The sequence below is a fragment of the Eschrichtius robustus genome, chromosome 18, assembly GCF_028021215.1.
Source record: "Eschrichtius robustus isolate mEscRob2 chromosome 18, mEscRob2.pri, whole genome shotgun sequence".
Lineage (NCBI taxonomy): Eukaryota > Metazoa > Chordata > Mammalia > Artiodactyla > Eschrichtiidae > Eschrichtius > Eschrichtius robustus.
The window spans coordinates 16,001,536-16,019,305 of NC_090841.1; the positions used below are offsets into that span (position 1 = coordinate 16,001,536).

The 17,770-nt window shown below is 44.4% G+C and overlaps 1 protein-coding gene across 1 annotated transcript in view; it reads right to left on the reverse strand.

Annotated features, from left to right (window-relative positions):
* The window catches only part of FOXO1 (forkhead box O1), a 92,268-nt gene extending 82,646 nt beyond the window's left edge, over nt 1–9,622 (reverse strand). The window contains exon 1 of the mRNA XM_068526555.1: nt 8,522–9,622. Coding sequence (XP_068382656.1) covers nt 8,522–9,172 — 651 coding nt within the window. The 5' untranslated portion in view covers nt 9,173–9,622. The remainder of the gene's footprint in view (nt 1–8,521) is intronic.
* Between the last annotated feature and the right edge of the window lie 8,148 nt (nt 9,623–17,770).

Below are 17,770 nucleotides of genomic sequence, written 5' to 3' on the forward strand. Positions count from 1 at the left end.
CTTTAGAGGTGACATTCTCTTCTCAAAAGACGGTAGTACCACCCACCATCACTAAGAGTTAAAGAATTCATATGACTTAGTGTCAAGCAGGAATGGGGCTACCTTGGAAGAAATGACCTATCCTCCCACAGATCTCCACGATGCTTCTGACTCTCCTCCCAGAGGGAGGTAAAACCCCTCACGTTGAAGAATGAAGATGCTTTACATCTCTCTCTACTTATGGAATGAAAAGACCAAAGACACAGCCTGCAATTTTGACCCTCACTCAATCTCCAAACAATAACAGCGGGAAAAAATTAGATTGGCCAATTCCATATTGTTTCCTACCTGCGTTTGACTAGTTTACCCTGATATCATTAGCAGTCACGCAACTGTGAAGGCCTGGCGTGCTTTGAAAGTTGTTTCATCCACGTGGAAGGTAACGTACTCATTTAACAAAACCTCACAGTGGTGAGTTTTGCAGTCTATTTTTCCTTCACTGTCCCCCTCCCCACAGCAGGGTATCTTCTGAATAAAGTGCTATCTGCTACTATTTTACTATTCACACTAGTAACATAGCTTCCTACATTTCAACACCTGTCACTTCTAAAATGGCTAATAAGTTTTAATAAATCTGTATTTCTGCCTTTTGATGTGCCACAGTAGAGTTTTTATTGTTTAAACCTTTTAGTTCACCAAAAGCTAATCCGACTCATTCCAAGTATTCTGAATACATGCAGTTATGTCTATCTGCTTGGCATCAACTTTGGGTTTAGCCTATCCAAATTTAACCTCCTCTGGATCTGTTGAAACATCTCATTATAGCCTTCCTCATCCTGTACTTGGGTTAGTGGGTAAAGATATAATACAATAAAGCTATCAAGGATATCTAATATTTAGCTAATACAATATGAAAACTGACATTTAAATTGTAAAGCATCTTTTCAAGTCAATATAACTTTCACTCATAATTGCCCTAAGTATATTTAGAGATTGCTAACTTCAACTTCAAGATTTCTCACTTAAAAAAAAACAGTAAGAATTACGACCAATAGTGATCTTTCTTTGTATGAATCACTCTGCCCCCAGGACACCGGGCGTGAAAGTTAATTTTAAAGAACAGACCAGGCAAAACTCTAAATATTTTATAAATGTCTACTAGTTGCATTAAGTCAATTACATAATCTGTTCCCTGCATTACCAAATTCTGTATATCAGTTTTAAATCAAGTGCTGCACATTGTCTTTACACTGCATTCCATGCTCTATATTTACACATGAACACGTTTCTGAGAAACTGTATTTAAAAAACTAAAAATGTAATCCTATTTTCATAATTTCTTATATTACAAAAACAAACATACAATCTCATAGAAAAACTTGGTCTATAACACAATATTATTTTCATAATGTATATGAAGTCCAAGTTCAGTCTGACAATAGAAACTCTCCTTCCTACACTTTTCAAACCTTCTCTGTGTGTTGCATACATCCATCACTCAGAGAAACTGTTTCCCCTATTTTCATGCCTTTATGAATGCCAGTCCATCATTCCAAAAATAAATTTTAAAAACTAAGAGGGACTGATGGGAAGATGGATGTGCCAATGGATAAATATATGATAAAGCAAGTATAATAAAATGGCAGAAGTAGAAACTAAGTGGTAGGTATATGGGTGTTCAGGGGAGAATTCTTCCAACTTTGCTGCATGTTTGAAATATTTTATAATGAAATCTTGAGACAATAACATCCCATTTCCAAGGCCCACCTAAATGGCCAACCCAGAACTCCATTTTTCTCGAAGGCACTTAACCATGCTACCAGGTATCACAGTTATTATGTGTCACATCTAATCTCCCTACAGGATCCACACTTGAATCATTTTTCTATCATTCAAATGCATCTAATGCAACTTATACACAATAATCATTCAACAAATGGGAAGGAAATACTTTGACTATAGACTGAAAATAACCACTGTTCTTTAGTAATACTACTCATAAAATTATCCTCAAGTATTACAGAATGTGATCTTTTTTACTGAAGTATAGTTGATGTACGATATCATGTAAGTTATAACCTACAGGTATACTATACAGTGATTCACAGTTTTTAAAGGTTATTATAAAATATTGGCTATATTCCCTATGTCAGAATGTAAGCATCTTGAACACAGAAGAAGCTGAAACATAAAAGATCCATGTTTCAAGAAAAAATTTTTTCCACCCATGTATTTACAATATAACTGAGACGCCAAAAACATGCAGATGTTAAAGATAAATTAAAATACGCAGCAGCATGAATTAAGAGGTTACCAGGCATTCACTCAGAGAATCGAAAGTGCCTTCAGACACAAGCCAAGGTTGGAAGTTGATGGAACTGACTTGAACCTTGCAGACTAAGCAAAATTTGTGGAAGCTCCAGTAGACGCACAGGATGCTCCAAGTCCTGGCGATAGGATGGACTGGCCCTGATGTAAGAGTTAACCCGGGGAGTGGTCAGAAGCTGGGAAGTGAAAGTCTCAAGAGACCCTGAGGAAGAAGAGCTAACAGACTTGGGGACACTAACACCATAAAAAGAAAGTGCTGAAGAGGACATCCAGGAGTGAAAACGAGGGAAAGGGCTAAAGACCATTAACCAAATCAGGGAACTCAAGATGGGAACCTCATCTGAGAGGAATAAGAAATATAGTATGCTTGGGTTTAGACATGTCGAATTGGAGGTGAAAGTGGGACATTTATGGCCTTCAGGTAACTGGAGACTTGGACAATAAAGGGGTAAGTTATCTAGGAAAGAATCAAAATAAGTCTACACCTAGTCCTAGGCATACTTACAATTGAGCATAGAAGGAAAAATGAACCAACTGGAGGAGAAGCCAGAATGCGGGTAAGGATCAGGACAGTACAGTGTAACTGAGTCCAAGGTAAGAAAGGCTTTCTACAGAGAGGTCAAGGGAAAACTGAGAAAAGGGAAGAACTTAGACCATAAAGAGTGCAGCTTCGGCAATCATCAGAAACCCAGACTTGGGGGCTACAGAAGCTCATCACGCAGCTCTGTCATTTTTTTCTTCTATGAGGAATATGGCCTGAAAAAAAGGACACAAGTTGAATTTATGTCCTTATTTAAGTAATGCATTAAGGTGAAAATTCACTAAATAAACTGAAAAACGGTTGCAGATCTAGCTTTTCAATTTTATGTGGCCCAATACCAAAACTAGTTTGCTTTTCTTTTCTTTTGGTCATATCAAAGCTATATGAGGGGGCTTCCCTGGTGGCACAGTGGTTAAGAATCTGCCTGCCAATGCAGGGGACACGGGTTCAAGCCCTGGTCCGGGAAGATCCCACGTGCCGCGGAGCAACTAAGCCCGTGTGCCACAACTACTGAGCCCGAGTGCCACAACTACTGAAGCCCACATGCTTAGAGCCTGTGCTCTGCAACAAGAGAAGCCACCCAATGAGAAGCCCACGCACCACATCGAAGAGTACCCCTCGCTCGCCACAACTAGAGAAAAGCCCCTGCGCAGCAACAAAGACCCAACGCAGCCAAAAATAAAAATATAAATAAATAAATTTTAAAAATAAAAAAAATAAAAAATTTTAAAAAAAAGCTCTATGAGGATGGATAAAAGAGCCAGGGGGGAAGGGGTAAGGAAGGCAAGATTCATTATTTGCACTGCTTAACCCACAAGTCAATAAACCATTAGGCAGACTGAGTGGAGTAAACTGGGATGCCAGTGAAAAAAAAGTTTTCCTTAAAGGTTGAACCATATGAAATCAATAATGTACAATTATTCACTTGCATGTTTCTTATGTTCTATAGAAGACCACAATAAAAAAAAAAAAGTAGTAATACTCTGCAAAGAACTTCTGTGCCACTGTGCTGTTGGTCCTTATCAGGAATTAGCAAAAAGGGGGACTCCTTCTACACCTTACTGCGTACTGTATACACTGTACATTCGTATACAGCATATCCGCTGGAATACAAGCCTTTACCCCTAAGACACCAAAACAAACACTTTCAAGTTCATCTGGTCTTCTCTGGTTCACAACTGAGGAACAACTGCAACAACTTCAGAATTTTGTGTGCACCAAGAAAAGGTGGTCATCTGACCCAAGGGGCGGGGGCAAGTCTCTGCAACTTGTTACTATGAAGGCCAAGGCAAGTCCTGAGGTGCAGAGAAGCAGGGCTGAACCTACTCTGCTCATTGCACGCAGAGTGCAACTGCAAACTCCTTTGCTCTCTCCCATCACCATGGGGTTTACACTGCCTTTCCAAGAGGATTCCAGGAAGCCCCAAAGTGATGGCACACAAAGACAAAAAAAACTGGCAGAGTCAATTCCCATGATGCCAGGGTACTGGGTAGTTTCCAAGGGCAGAGCGTTCCAGAAAAATGCAAATAGTTAGGGCTTACCCAAAGAAATTCCAGGCCAATACAGACAGCTGTTCTCTTAGGAAGTCACACAGAATTGCAGTTTAGGAGCTTGGATGAAGAGGTTAGAGCGCAAGGGCGAGCAAAAAGTTGGCACCCTATTATTCTAACCAACCACTGAGTATTCACTCCTCCCTCCCCATTTCATACATCCACTTAGAAGATCCCTGGGCAGCTCATGATAGCTGGCGATATTTGTGTCCATTGCCAACGTGATGGCCTTTCAGTAATGGGGGGAAGGGGATGTCTCAACAAACTTTAACTTTTTTTGAAGTTTACATGAGAATTAAAAATCCCTTCTTTCCAGTATTCAAATGTTTGCCACTTTAAAAAAGAAAAACAAAGCTGAGTATCATTCAAAAATAGAAGCCACCCCTCCTGCCACATCTCCCCAAGGATTTGCCACAAGACCGAAAGTAAAATAAAAATAAAGTTCTTATGAGGAGCAATTAAGGTATTCGTATTTGACATCTAATTGGGAATTTCTGAACAAAATATCTCAGCCATGAGACATGGTCACATCAGTCCCACATAACTTTCAGCCTTAGTGCATACTTCGCTGTATTATGCCCTTTCCCAATTCTCTTTCCTTATGCTCCTTTCCCCAAATACATATATTGAGATTTTCACCCAACTGTAAAAAAGCTTTTCTTTAAGGTGATTTCCGTAATCCTCACCAGGATTCTGTCAAACGTGACAGTGCAGCAAGAAAGCAGCCATCATCCCTGCCATGGAATCTCTGTGGCTAAATTACTCACCTGCAGGTTGCAAACCCTAATAGAATAAATATGAATTTTTAAATACGAGGAAGTGCACTCTCAGTTCACAGACCAAATTAAAGAAACGTTATTCCAAGATAAAGAATATCTGTGATATCTCATAATAAAACAATTTAAAATTTTAACAAGTGTTAAGTTTTACTGTTGAAGCATTCTTTTAATCTACATTGTGCTCCAAATAATTTCAAAGCATAAAACAAGAGTCAACTCAAAACAACAATTAAAAAAACAAAAACAAAAAACACAGAGCCAGAGCTCACAATATTACTTCCCAAGCTCTAGAAAGCTTTCTATATGGGGGGGGGGGGGGGGGGGGGGGAAGACAGGTCACGGAAATGAAGTTTCACTATGTATAAATACTGTACATGGTTTAAAAGATCCCGGGATTTCCAAAAGTCTCAGCTTCCACTTTGTGTGTAACCTTATGACAGTTCTAACCAACAACTGTAAAGCAGATTTAACATACCATTCCTACAAATACAAAATGCATACCCCACAAATACTACCAGTGTTTAAGGAACTAAAAGTTTTTGAACTTTTTAACAGCTTTCCAACTATTTTGTCCCATGCAAATGACTTTCAAATTCTCAGGCAGGCCCCAGGAAGTAAAGCACAAGAAACTATATTTACTTAAAGATTCAGTCTAATTCCCTGTAGTAAATCACAGGAAATAATTTAGTTCCAAAGCAGCCTCTCCTCAGTCCTCAAACAGTTAAGTTTTGGTCGATTTGCATTTTAGAACTGAATTTTTTTAAGCTAAAAGTCATAGTAAAATTTCTCCTTTTTATGAATGTTTAAAACAGGCAAGTTTTTCAGATCTGAGAGTGAAACTTAGTTTTAACAAGTAACTCATTTTTATGAAAACTCCAACCAAAAGACTAGCTATGAGTTAGAAACACTTCAGGTTGTTTCTTTTCTCCTTAAAATACCCTTTTACTCAAAGTGAAAATGCGCTTGCTGTAATCTGACTTGCACCAACTGACTGATTGCACCTGAAACATTTCCTCACTTGAGAATGGCAGCCTGCTCTCTCCCAAAGCTCCACTAGGTTTCCACTGGGAGCTGCCACCTGGCCTCCAATTCTGGACAATTCTCACTAACATTTAATAGATCTCCTAGCTCTGACCAGTAAATTTTTTTTAAAAAATTACAATTGCATTTGGGAAAAAAATTAGAACAAGTAAAGAACCTAATAAAAATGGCTGGGGGGGGGGTGATTTGGCCTTAGAATCTATTTTTATAAAAAGCACTAAAGCTTAAACGTTTAAGTTATATTCCTACAACAGTTTAAGAATACCTTGACTTAAGACCATTTGAGAGGCAAAACTAAAAATAATCCCCAAACTCTGCCTTTCCCTATCTTTAAAGAAAGCCACTCCAGCAAGCTGAAGCAGGCTGTATCCATTTCCAAGGACATGAGAAAAGGTGTAAGTACATACTGTACTTTGAATGCCCAAAAAAAAAAGTTTTTTTTTTTAACAGCAAATGCTTTGTAACAGCTCAAGTAGGATTGATAAATGAACAAGTCAGTCAAGTACTTAAATTCAAATGTTAAAGTAAAATTGGATTTGGCAGGCAACCCCGATTTTCTGACTTAAATGAATATGTACCTAGCTTAAAGTAAGGAGGCACTTTACCTTTTTGAAGCACTTGGTAAAATTGCATGTAATGCCTAGTAATGAGGTTATAAGTGATGCCTTTACTCTAAAATACACTTTGGAAAAAATAAGATCCTGAATCCTTCTCCAGGAACTTCAATACGATGTGATTAACTTAACCTTTTTTACACACATTAACCACAAGGATGACAGTGTATGTAAAACCACCTTGGTGTAACAAGCGCGCAGCAAAGGAAAATCTGTATTGTGCCGTACAGCCCGGATGAGGGGTAAGGAAGGAGTTTAGCTCAACTAGAGAACCTTCGCATCGATCCTTCCACCTGTGACAGTGAGAAACTGGCAGCTTCTGGCAGCCGCAAGGCGAACGCACGGCCGGTAAGCCTCCGCCCCCCCAGCCCCGAGCCTGTCCTCCCGAGGGCCCCAGGGCCTTCTCCACCTCGGGGTAGGGACGTGCCTGCCCCCACCTGAGTCTCTCCTCGGGTCTGTCAGTCTGTCTCTCTCTCTCTCAGAAAGGCAAAAAGGGCGAGGCACCTCCTCTACAGGCCTCCATGCAGACAGGAGTTCCCTGCGGTTCCCCAGATTCGAATCTCCACTCCAACTCCCCCAAAACACTAGTCTCAAAGCCCCCCGCCTTGCCCCTCGGATCCGTACCTCCGTGCTCGATGGCACTGAGATGGCAAAGCAAGAGAGTACACACGCCCCCGGCCCTGGTCATCCGGGGGAGACTCTCCTCGCTAATTAAAGGCCTTGAACCTTTGGCGAGGCCAAGTTTGGGGGTACCTCCCGGCGCAGAGAAGAGCTGGCCTCGCTGCGCCGCGGCCGGGCCCGGAGGCACGCACGGCCAGGGCGCGCTGGCCCTTTAAAGGCACTCGCTTCCTGCGCCCGCGGCCCCTCCCTCGCCATCGCCAGCTCCCGCCCCCGCCGAGGGTCACACTTGAACTTTAGCTAGCCCCGCGCGGCCAGGCGCCGGCGCTCCGCAGGCGGTGGCCGCCCCTTCGCACGTGTCGGAGGCGCTACCTCGGGCTGGGCGCTCCCGGCCCCCAGCACTCGAGGCCACTTCGAATAAAATCAAAACAAAACAAAATGCACACCGGCCTCCAAAATCTGCGCGGCCATCCCCGACGGGACTCCCGGCTCGCGCCCTGCCTGTCCCCTCCACCTGCAGCCCCGTCCCCGGGCGGCCGGGCTCCGAGGCCCCTCGCCGAGCTCTCCCCAGCCCAGCGCTGCGGAAACGGCTCCGCGGGGCGTCGCGGGGCTAGGAGGACGCGCGCCGCGGGGGCGGAGGGGAGCCGCCCTCACCCCCGAGGTTCTGGAAGAAAAGCAGCAGCTGCACGAGTCCGCGCGGGCCGTGGCGGAGCAGCTCCCAGTGAACCCCCCTTTCCTTCCACTGGCGAACTTTTCTGCCCGCTCGGAGGTCCACTTCTTGGGGTACTTTTTTCACTCCCTTAGGTCTCAACGAGCCCCTTCCCCGTCCCGCTCCAACTCTCACTTGAGCGCGCACAGAGACACTTATTCCGGTCCCCCGACGGGTCCGGGGCAAGCCCACGACCCAGCCCTGCCGCTTCTCGCCCGCTCCCTTCACGCGCTGCCCGCGTGCTCTGCACTTTCAGCCCAAGCAAACTTGCCCAGCCGCCCCCTCATCTGCCCCACCGCGACCTCAGGAGGAGGCAGGCGAGCCCCCCTCCCGCTCCGGCCGTGAGCCCCGAGGCCACTCACCTTCCAGCCAGCCGAGCTGTTGCTGTCGCCCTTATCCTTGAAGTAGGGCACACTCTTGACCATCCACTCGTAGATCTGCGACAGCGTGAGCCGCTTCTCGGCCGAGCTCTCGATGGCCTTAGTGATGAGGTCGGCGTAGGACAGGTTGCCCCACGCGTTACGGCGGGACGAGCTGCTCTTGCGCGGCTGCCCCGCGAGCGGCCCGGCGGCGGCGGCGGCAGGGGGCACGGGCGGGTGCTGCGACAGCGGCCCGGGCGGCGGGGGCTGCGGCGGCGCCGGGTGCAGGCAGCCCGCCTCCGGGCCCTGGAAGTCCCCGCACAGCCCCCCGGTGGCGGCAGCTGCGGCCGCCGCCGCCACCGCGGCCGCCGCCGCGGCCGCCGCCACGGAGCCGGGCGCCTGCTGGAAGTCCCCGCTCTCCTCCAGCAGGCTCAGGTTGCTCATGAAGTCGGCGCTGACAGCGGCCGCTGAGGCCGAGGGCAGGCCCGCGGCGGCGTCGGGGTTCGCGGCCGCGCCGCCCGACGGCGCCGGGCTGGAGGTGGCCGAGTTGGACTGGCTAAACTCCGGCCTGGGTAGCGGCCAGGTGCACGAGCGCGGCCGGGGCAGCGGCTCGAAGTCCGGGTCGATCTCCACCACCTGGGGCGCTTCGGCCATGGTGACCCCCGCCCCTCCCCCAGCCGCGGGACTGCCAAGAAGTGAGAGAGCGCAGCACCGGGGGCCGAGGGGAGAGAGCGAGAAGAGCCGGTCCGAGATTTGCCGGGGGCGGGGGGCGGGGGGCGGCGGGGGGAGTTGAGGTCGGTGCCGCGAGCGGACGGAAACCGGGAGGAAGGCGCGGCGGCGGCAGAGTGGAAGCGCGAGCCCAGAACTTAACTTCACAGGTCCATCAACATCTAGGCTCCTCCGGGTCCGCTGCACGGACGGGACGGCAGGCCAGAGTCGCCGGGCCCCGGCAGCGCCGGCGTCGCGCTCCTGCTGACACGGCCCGCGGAACGAAGGACGGACGGACGCCGCGGACCGTTCACTCTCCCGGGCTGCGCGACCGTGGCGCTGCTGCCTGTTGAATGTGGCGGCGACGGCGGCAGCTGCAGCAACTACGCTGCCGCCCGACTTACTGGATCTGCCGCCGTCCCCCGCCCGCGGCGGCGCGCGCGCCGGCCCGCCCCTGACTGACAGCCCGAGCGACCAATGAGCGCGCGGCGGCTCCGCCCAGGCAGCCAGTGGACGCCGGCCTGGGCGGGGCCCGGTTTTCCACCGGGAGGCCGCAGTGGGTTGGTGGGGGTTAGTGGGGTGTTTTTCTCTCCCACACACACACACACACACACACACACACACACACACACACACACACTCGCTCTCTCGCTCTCTTTTTTTTTTAAGCTCTCTGTTATTATTTTCTGGTAATTCTCGAGTGTTTCTGTGAGTCTCTCGCCCTCTCAGTGTTTTGATTGCTAGGAGGAAAACCAACGTGGAGGCGACGGCGACACTTTGTTTACTACTGAGGAGCAGAGACGAGTACTCGGGAAGCCCGAGTGGAACGAGTCGCTCGCTTCGCCTCGACCTCCGCTCGGGGCTCAAAGCGGGGCCTGGCGGGGGCCGGGGACGCTCAGCGCTCCGGGGGCGCTGGGTGGGCGGGCGGGCGGAGGCGGCCTCGCTGCATTCTGCTCAATCACCACCTCTCGACTCTGCCCACGATTTCTTTGCAGAGAAACGTGGGGAAGTCGGTGGGTTTTGTTTTTGTTTTGTTTTGTTTTCCTTTCCCTGCGACGTGTCGAGTCCTCCGGCCCCCGTGCGAGCTGCACACGCCACCCGGGGCAGGGGCTCTGACGGTCAAGTCCGCGCGGAGGACGCAGTCGCTGCAGCTTCCGCGCCGGGAACCCACCTGTCCGCACCCGCGGGCTGAGTCTCTGCGGTTGGGTGTAGACGGGGGCCAGTTGTCCAGCCCAGCAGCCACCAGCCGGGTTCACTCCATTCTTGACTTAACTAGAAGTGAGGGAAGGGGGCTCGGCACGGGCCGAAGATGGTCCTATCTCACACGCACCATCGGGCCCAAAGGCATCCTCATCCTCGTGCCCTCTTCCCTTGGGCGGGAATCTCAGACTCTGTCCACTGAGTCAGTCCGGGGCGACGGGGAAGGGGTCAGAGGAGAGCATTTAGTGAGAGCCTTGTCACTTTATTACTTACCCTAATTAAGTTTAACCGTTTGCTTGCCATTTCTTTGCTATTTAGAATGGAAGTGCTGAGGTGTTGAGAAGTGAAAACGGAAGAGGGGAGAGGACCAGAGCCTTGGGGTGCAGCCCTGCCCCACTCGCAGGTGTTCCTTTAGGCCGCTTGCCCCGTGCGTCCATCAACCCACCCCACCTTTCCCCATCTGGGCTCCAGGTCCAGGACGTCCTGCCGAGATCGGTGGGGCAAAAGGTAGGAAGACAATGGCCCTTGTGTCTCAGGGATTAGAAGAAACAGTCGTCAAGTTTTGTTTTCTTTTGCCTTTTTTTTTTAGGAGGAATATGGAAGGCATTTCCTTTCAGAGGGATGGGATCACTTAAGATGGAAGATTGACCGTAGGGTTTTAAATATCTTGTCCAAAATGACAGCTCCCAATTCCAAAAAAAAAAAAAAAAAACCCTTTTTCTGACAGGTGGTTCTTCTGTTGAAAAAGTGGCACCTAAAGAAAATGAGGCCTCGTTTACAAAAGTTTGAAAAGACTGAAAGATTTATTCCTCCTTGACATTCTCACTCATCCAAACTCCTATTTCTTCATAATCCTCTTATCACAACAGCTACCCAGTGATAAGGGGGCTGGGTGGAGGTTTGAGCCTGATAGATTGAAGCTAGGGTTGGTTCCCACCCTCGTCTTGTGGTCTCTGCGTTTACTATCAAATTTGGACTGTTTGGGCCTCCTCTGCCCGCCGCTAGGGGACCTCAGTAACCCAGACGAGCTGAAAGGAAGGCCGTAATGTAGAACTACTGCTTCCCTCAACCTTTGCCACTGCACTCTGCAGGGGCAGCCCCCATTCAGACGGCCGCACCCTGCGAATAGGCGGTGCCCTAGTGGGTCATTCTTAGCAAAGGAAGCCAGCTGCAAATTTGGCCTTGCCTTCATTTCAATTCCGGTTTTTCAGGGCCTCAGTTGGAGGAGAGTATTTGGTTAAGAGGGTTTTTTTACAAACTTTCTCCCCAGATCCTTGAAATCTTCTGAGCTATCCTGCCTAATTGTTTCTGTAAGTGACATATTTGCTTTTGCTTGGTCTTTTTTAAAAATTTGACTTGAAGCAGGCCCAGAGTACCTACAAGCACCAATGTCCCTGACACGTGGTTCCAAAAAATTAAAAATATATATTTAAAGTTTCTTATAGCTGCCTAAAATACCGTGGTATGTATCAATCTACTCATACAAGCTGGTGGACATTTGGCTTGTTTCTACTCTTTAGCGGTCACAAACCCTTCTGTAGTGAATGAATAACCTTATATAACTCATTTTGCATATGTGCAAGTATGTCTATAGGAGGAATTTCCAGAAAAGAGATCACTGGGTCAGCAGTTAAATGCATTTGTAATTTTGAGACACTGCCGAATTGCCCTCCCTAAGGGTTGTATCAAGCTGAACTTTCTTTTCAGCTAGACCTAGAGAATGATAAAGTTGAAAGTAAACCTGGAGATCATCCTGGTGGTCCCTTTAATTTATAGATAAGGAAACCGAGGCACAGAGAAGCTAACTGACATGCCCGAGTTCACACAAATAACAGTGGTGCTGTTAGAACTAGAGCTTCAATTTCTTGCTTTCCCATCCATAATCTTCTCAACACAAAGATAGAAAATTATAAATACCCTGTAATCCCAATATGCGATAACCACGATAAAACTGTGGTGTATTTCTCTCCAGCCAATCCCACAGATTTTAGTAATTTTACTTAGATTAACTCCGCTGAGCTGGAAGTTTTGATTTAAAAGATTTTTAAAAAGCAGACACACAAAAAAAATGATAGTGATAGTAAGATAATAAAAAAGATTACAAAAGAAGTGGTTTGGGTTTTTTTTAGTCAAAAAATGTAAACGTTTTCTTTGAAGGATGGCAAGGATTTAGGTTGACACTAGCTCTGCTTAAGAGAAAAAGGTTTATTTCTTTTCTCCAGTATTTTTTTTGTGGTAGCTGTTTGCTTAGAAGGCTTTTTCTAATGATTCTCACTGATTAATAAGTAAGTGTGAATCATTATCATCGGTTCATGTGGCCAAATTGAGAAGAAAAATGTTTCATGTCAGGTTAGGACAATTAAAATGAAAAAGGAAGTTTATCCTCACAAAGCCCATCTCACAAACCAATGTGGTATTCTTTCCTCTGCCTCTTTTCAGGGTAATTATTACATCATCCTTGACAGGAAGACTGAGGGATGGTTCCCTTTGATCAATTCCCAGGCAGAAATTTCTATATGTACCCCTCACCACCAACACACTGATCTCTGGTTTAAATTCTTACTTATCAAAAAATAGGTAATTTAAGTCCAAGTTAATGAGTAAAAAGCCTGGATGCTTATTCTGCAGCCACAGCACCTCTAACTTCATACTCCACCTTCCCTTTCCCCAGAACTGCCCATTTCCAATATTTTGTCTAAATCATTAGGAGGTACTGCTATCAACTTAAAACAAGCTTTCTTCAGTTTGCCCATAGAAAATAATGATATGAAACAACACAGCTTCAGCTTCTTAAACCAGTGTCGTGAAATCTGTCCTATTAAGTGGTAGTTATAGCAATATCAGAAGTAGCCATTCATTTTTCTCGAGGGGTTATTTCCTTCGGATTTTGTCCTTCATTCAGCAAATACTTGTAGAGCACCTCCTATGTACAGGCCAGGTGCCATGCATCAGACAGTACGTTGGTTTTTCTTTTTTTCTTTTTTTTTTCTTCAGAGTATTGTTTTGATGGCAAATTCCTTGAGGTCATAAATAGTTTATTTTCCTTTATATGATATTTGATGTCAGAATTAAGACTATGTCACTCTTTAAATAATCAGCAATGCATACTGACAATATTTATTTGAAGGAATTCCACAGAAAAAGTATTTGATAGATACAAGGAATGCTAAGGCAGAAAAGAATTGATGTATTATAGTCACCATTTTGAAGAAAAATAATAAGATGAGGTAGAAAAGCTGAATAAATGAACATCCGCAGGTGTTGGGAGTATGAGCTCTGGCCACCAGGCCTTGGGATTTGGATGATCTTGCCCCAAATGGACAAAAGACACGGAATATGTCAGATTATTTGTCTATCACAAATAAAGATGATGCTTACTAATCTGTAACTGGAGAGAAGCATTGGGCAAATCATAAACCAGAGATCCAGCATTTTCTATTGTGCTGTGAAGATGTGTGTCAGCTTCGATAAACTCTATCCCTTTGCTTTAAGTGTTGGTGAGAGACTACTTGTGGGTCCCTACAACAATACTAAAAATGTATTTGGAGATAATCTAAATGACCAACAATAGAGAATGGTTAAATGCCTGTAAGGTAGAATCATATATAGTCATTTAAAATAAAGTGGACCAAGCATACATAATGGCATTGCGACAATGCTGGTGATACAATATTTAAAAGGTTGGAGGTACCACTGTCGGCTAAAAAATTTTGGCAGTGGTTATATCTGGGTGATGGATTTATAGGTGATCGTTACAGGTCTCACACAAACCCCTCGTTTTACAGGTAAGAAAACAGACAATGAGAAGTTAAGTGATTTGCCCGAGGCTGTACAGTTAGTGAAGAGCTGGGCCAGAATTCAGACCTCTTAGCATTCAGGCCAAAACTCTTTCTTTATATTGCATTGCTTTTCACTTTACCTTTCTAACTGGAGGTTTTCAGACTATTTAATGAAATTCAGCCTATTTTAAACACTAGGTCTTTAACTATCTTTGAGACAATAAAATTACTCTCCCAAACTCCAAACTGCCTGCACATTACAATTAAAATTTTTTCTAACATTAAGGACTGAGAGTTGCCATAAAAATTAATGGATGGCACGTGAAATCCCAAATTCTTTGAATATCACAAATCTGAATTTTGCACTCATGCTTGAAACACAATGTGTTTTCACTATTTTATTTCTGTTTCATGTCATATTAAAGCTCTTAACATGCTTCCCAAAAAAGGGGGGACATATGTATTAAATAAGAAAAAGCTGCCATGTAGATCACAGATGGTAGTACATTTTTGGCAGAAAGGAAGTTTAACAAGGCGTTCTACTTATTTACTTGGAAAACTAACATGTATGAATGTTCAAGTTAAGTGGTAAGAATTAATTGCTGTTTTACTATCATCAGTTTTTTCCAATCAAATTGCCCTATTTCCATAACATTACAGTAGAGAAAGGGCGTCAAATGTGATTGTAAACCCCTGGGAGTCCACGACAGTAATGAAAGAATGAAGGAAGAAGAAACAGCGTTTTATAGTAACTAACCATGTTGCTTGCCATTTGTTGATAAAAGTCAATAACAAGAGGTAATGACTGTATAGTCAGCGTACGTGTGTTTTTAATATGACGTGTATAGTCACTGACTGTGTCAGTTATGGTGTAAAAACAGGAGGTAAGAGTTTATCAAATTTCAGATTTGGCTGACTCAACACAGCCCACCCGTATGCAAAGTCTACTATGCCAGAGAGTAAACATAGATGAATAGTGAGTATTTCTCTGGAATACCAGGTTTTTATTTTGTGGTAAATACAGCCTTTAAAACACACTGAAATATTCTATATTCTAAGGTTTAACATTTTAAAATGGAACTTCCAGTTAGCTGATCACTGATATCATGCTGAAGGAAAAAACTGATTTGTCTCATACGATGCCGTTATATACTTTAAATAATTTTGTGTTTGAACAACAAACTGAAAACAGAACATTTGACAGCTACATTGCATGCCTGCACTCCAGAAGATCACAACCTGGAAAAACTCTTTCCACAATCCGAGACTAGGCTCGGTGAGATCTCGCCCTCCTATTTTTCAGATTTATATATCATCTGAAACAAGATGATATGTATATTGATAAATATAAATATATATCTCTTGTTTCAAAATGTTTTCATTTCTAAGCCATAAATCACTTTTTACTCAGAAGCAGAATATACACATTTTCTTTATGCCCCAGTGTTAATAAAAACTACCATTTTTCAACAGTAATTGTGGACTAAGCACTATATAGCTCTTATATGAATCAGTCCTCAAAGCCAACCAATAATGTAGGGATTATTATGATTCATATTTTACAGAAATTGAAACTGAGGTACAGAGAGCTAAGAAACTTACTTAATGTTGTACTTTGGAAGCTTGTCTGATTGTAATCAGGCTTGATCCTACTGTTATCAAAATCCAGAGCTCATGTCCTGGTTAACACACCTTCTGCCTCCGTAAAATGTTGGGATTTTTCTAGAGCCCTAGAAATTAACCAGAGGTTAATTTGATGATTCAGTTTTTTGCCAGAAAACTGACATTGGAACATTTTGGGGGGTGGAGGGATCTTTGTCAGCAATCAGCTCTGCCTGAAACCAGTTTAGTTTATGTTAATGAAAGAAGCCTAGAGATAGAATATAAATGACAATAATAATGCTGACGTTTGCATTTGTATAACACAAATGATGTCGGGGATTTCAAGCCATTAGCACTTGCTTATCTGAACAGACAGCCTCAGACCATCTACATCTACAGTAAGAGCAACCTGCCCTTCCAGAAAGGTTGGCTCATCTGGAACTCTTTCCAAAGCTCTCCTGATCCTCAATAAAGCACATCAAACCAAGTTCACCAGGTCTCCTGAGCTCTATCCCCACCAAAGAAAGTGGTTAGCTTTGGATCTTTATCTAAAAGTCATTCCTCAAATGAGTTTCAGAAGCTCAGAGTTAGCTTAGAACAAGTGAACATATATTTTACAATTCAAATGAGGGACCTTACGTTATTCCAATACTACTGAATCCAACTCTATTGCTGAACATGCTGGGGATTGATCAAAGCCATAAGGTTTACTTTCATGAGACAGTAAACAAAATTAAGAGCAAAACAAACAAAACCCTTGTGTTCCTCTCCACCTCAAAGTGAATTGGAAAGTGCCCTCTCCACCACCAGGTGAGCATAAAATATCAGGAATATTTGTAAAGCACCTTTAAAAAAACTTACTTTGGGAAGGGGATGGGTTCCTATCTTAATGCCCCCAGTTTTCATAAAAAGCATGAATAAAACACCCTTCAGCTAAGAGTTTAGGCTGTGTTCTCCTGTCTTCAGCTTCCCATCACAGAGACATATCGGCAGCCTCTATGACCCACAGACTACAGGCCAGTATTAGTCAGAAGAGCTTATCTGTGGCTACCTTCCTTCCAGTCAGTTTAAATTGCCAATGAATCACGAAAGGGAAATCACCCCTCCATGCTTTCCCATCCCCAGGAGATGTCCTAGTTTTAATTAGCCAGTGCATCCAGTTGTGAGAGTCAGCAGATAATCATAATTTTGTATGATAATCAAGTAAAATCAGTATAATAATCCAAATATATTATCTCTTTTCTTCAATAGTTGTATATTTGATACTTGATTTGATGTTTTACTTTTTACTGTAGACACAAACCAACAAGGCCTGGGGAAAGGAGCAGAATGCCTCCACCTGGATAGGAAAACAAATCACGTGTGTCCCTCGCTCATCTCCAGCCAAGGCTATAGTGTGAGTAGAAAGCTCTGGAAACACAGTGGCTCTCTTATAGATCACAGTAGCTGTTTTATCAAGTATGCTGTGATGTTGGCCCTACCTGCAAAATACGATAAAATTAAATCACCAATGGCTCTTCCAAGAAAAGCAGAAAATCAACAAAGCACGATCAACTGAAGTTCTTTTATTCCCTAAGTAGTGTTCAATTTATTCTGCATTTTGAAATTTTATCTTGATATTACTTGCCACCTACATACCTCAAAGAGGTATTGTAAGGATTAAAGTAATGTCTTAAAGTGCTTTGAAACAGGGATGAAATGTTTGTTCTTTGACATCGGTACAACCTCGTGGGTAGGTTTTTGTTACTATACGAATGACTTCAGCTTAGGTAAACACATGATTTCTAAATCACTGATATATGTTCTAAATCCTGCTATGACTCCTTCATGTTCAAATGTTTTGCACATCGGTCGCCCAAATCCAACTGATTCTTTGTGGATTCAGAGATAGTATGTATAACATCCATGGAATGTCATAGCAAGAATTTAGGAAAAGTCTCCAATCTCAGGGATTTTTATTACT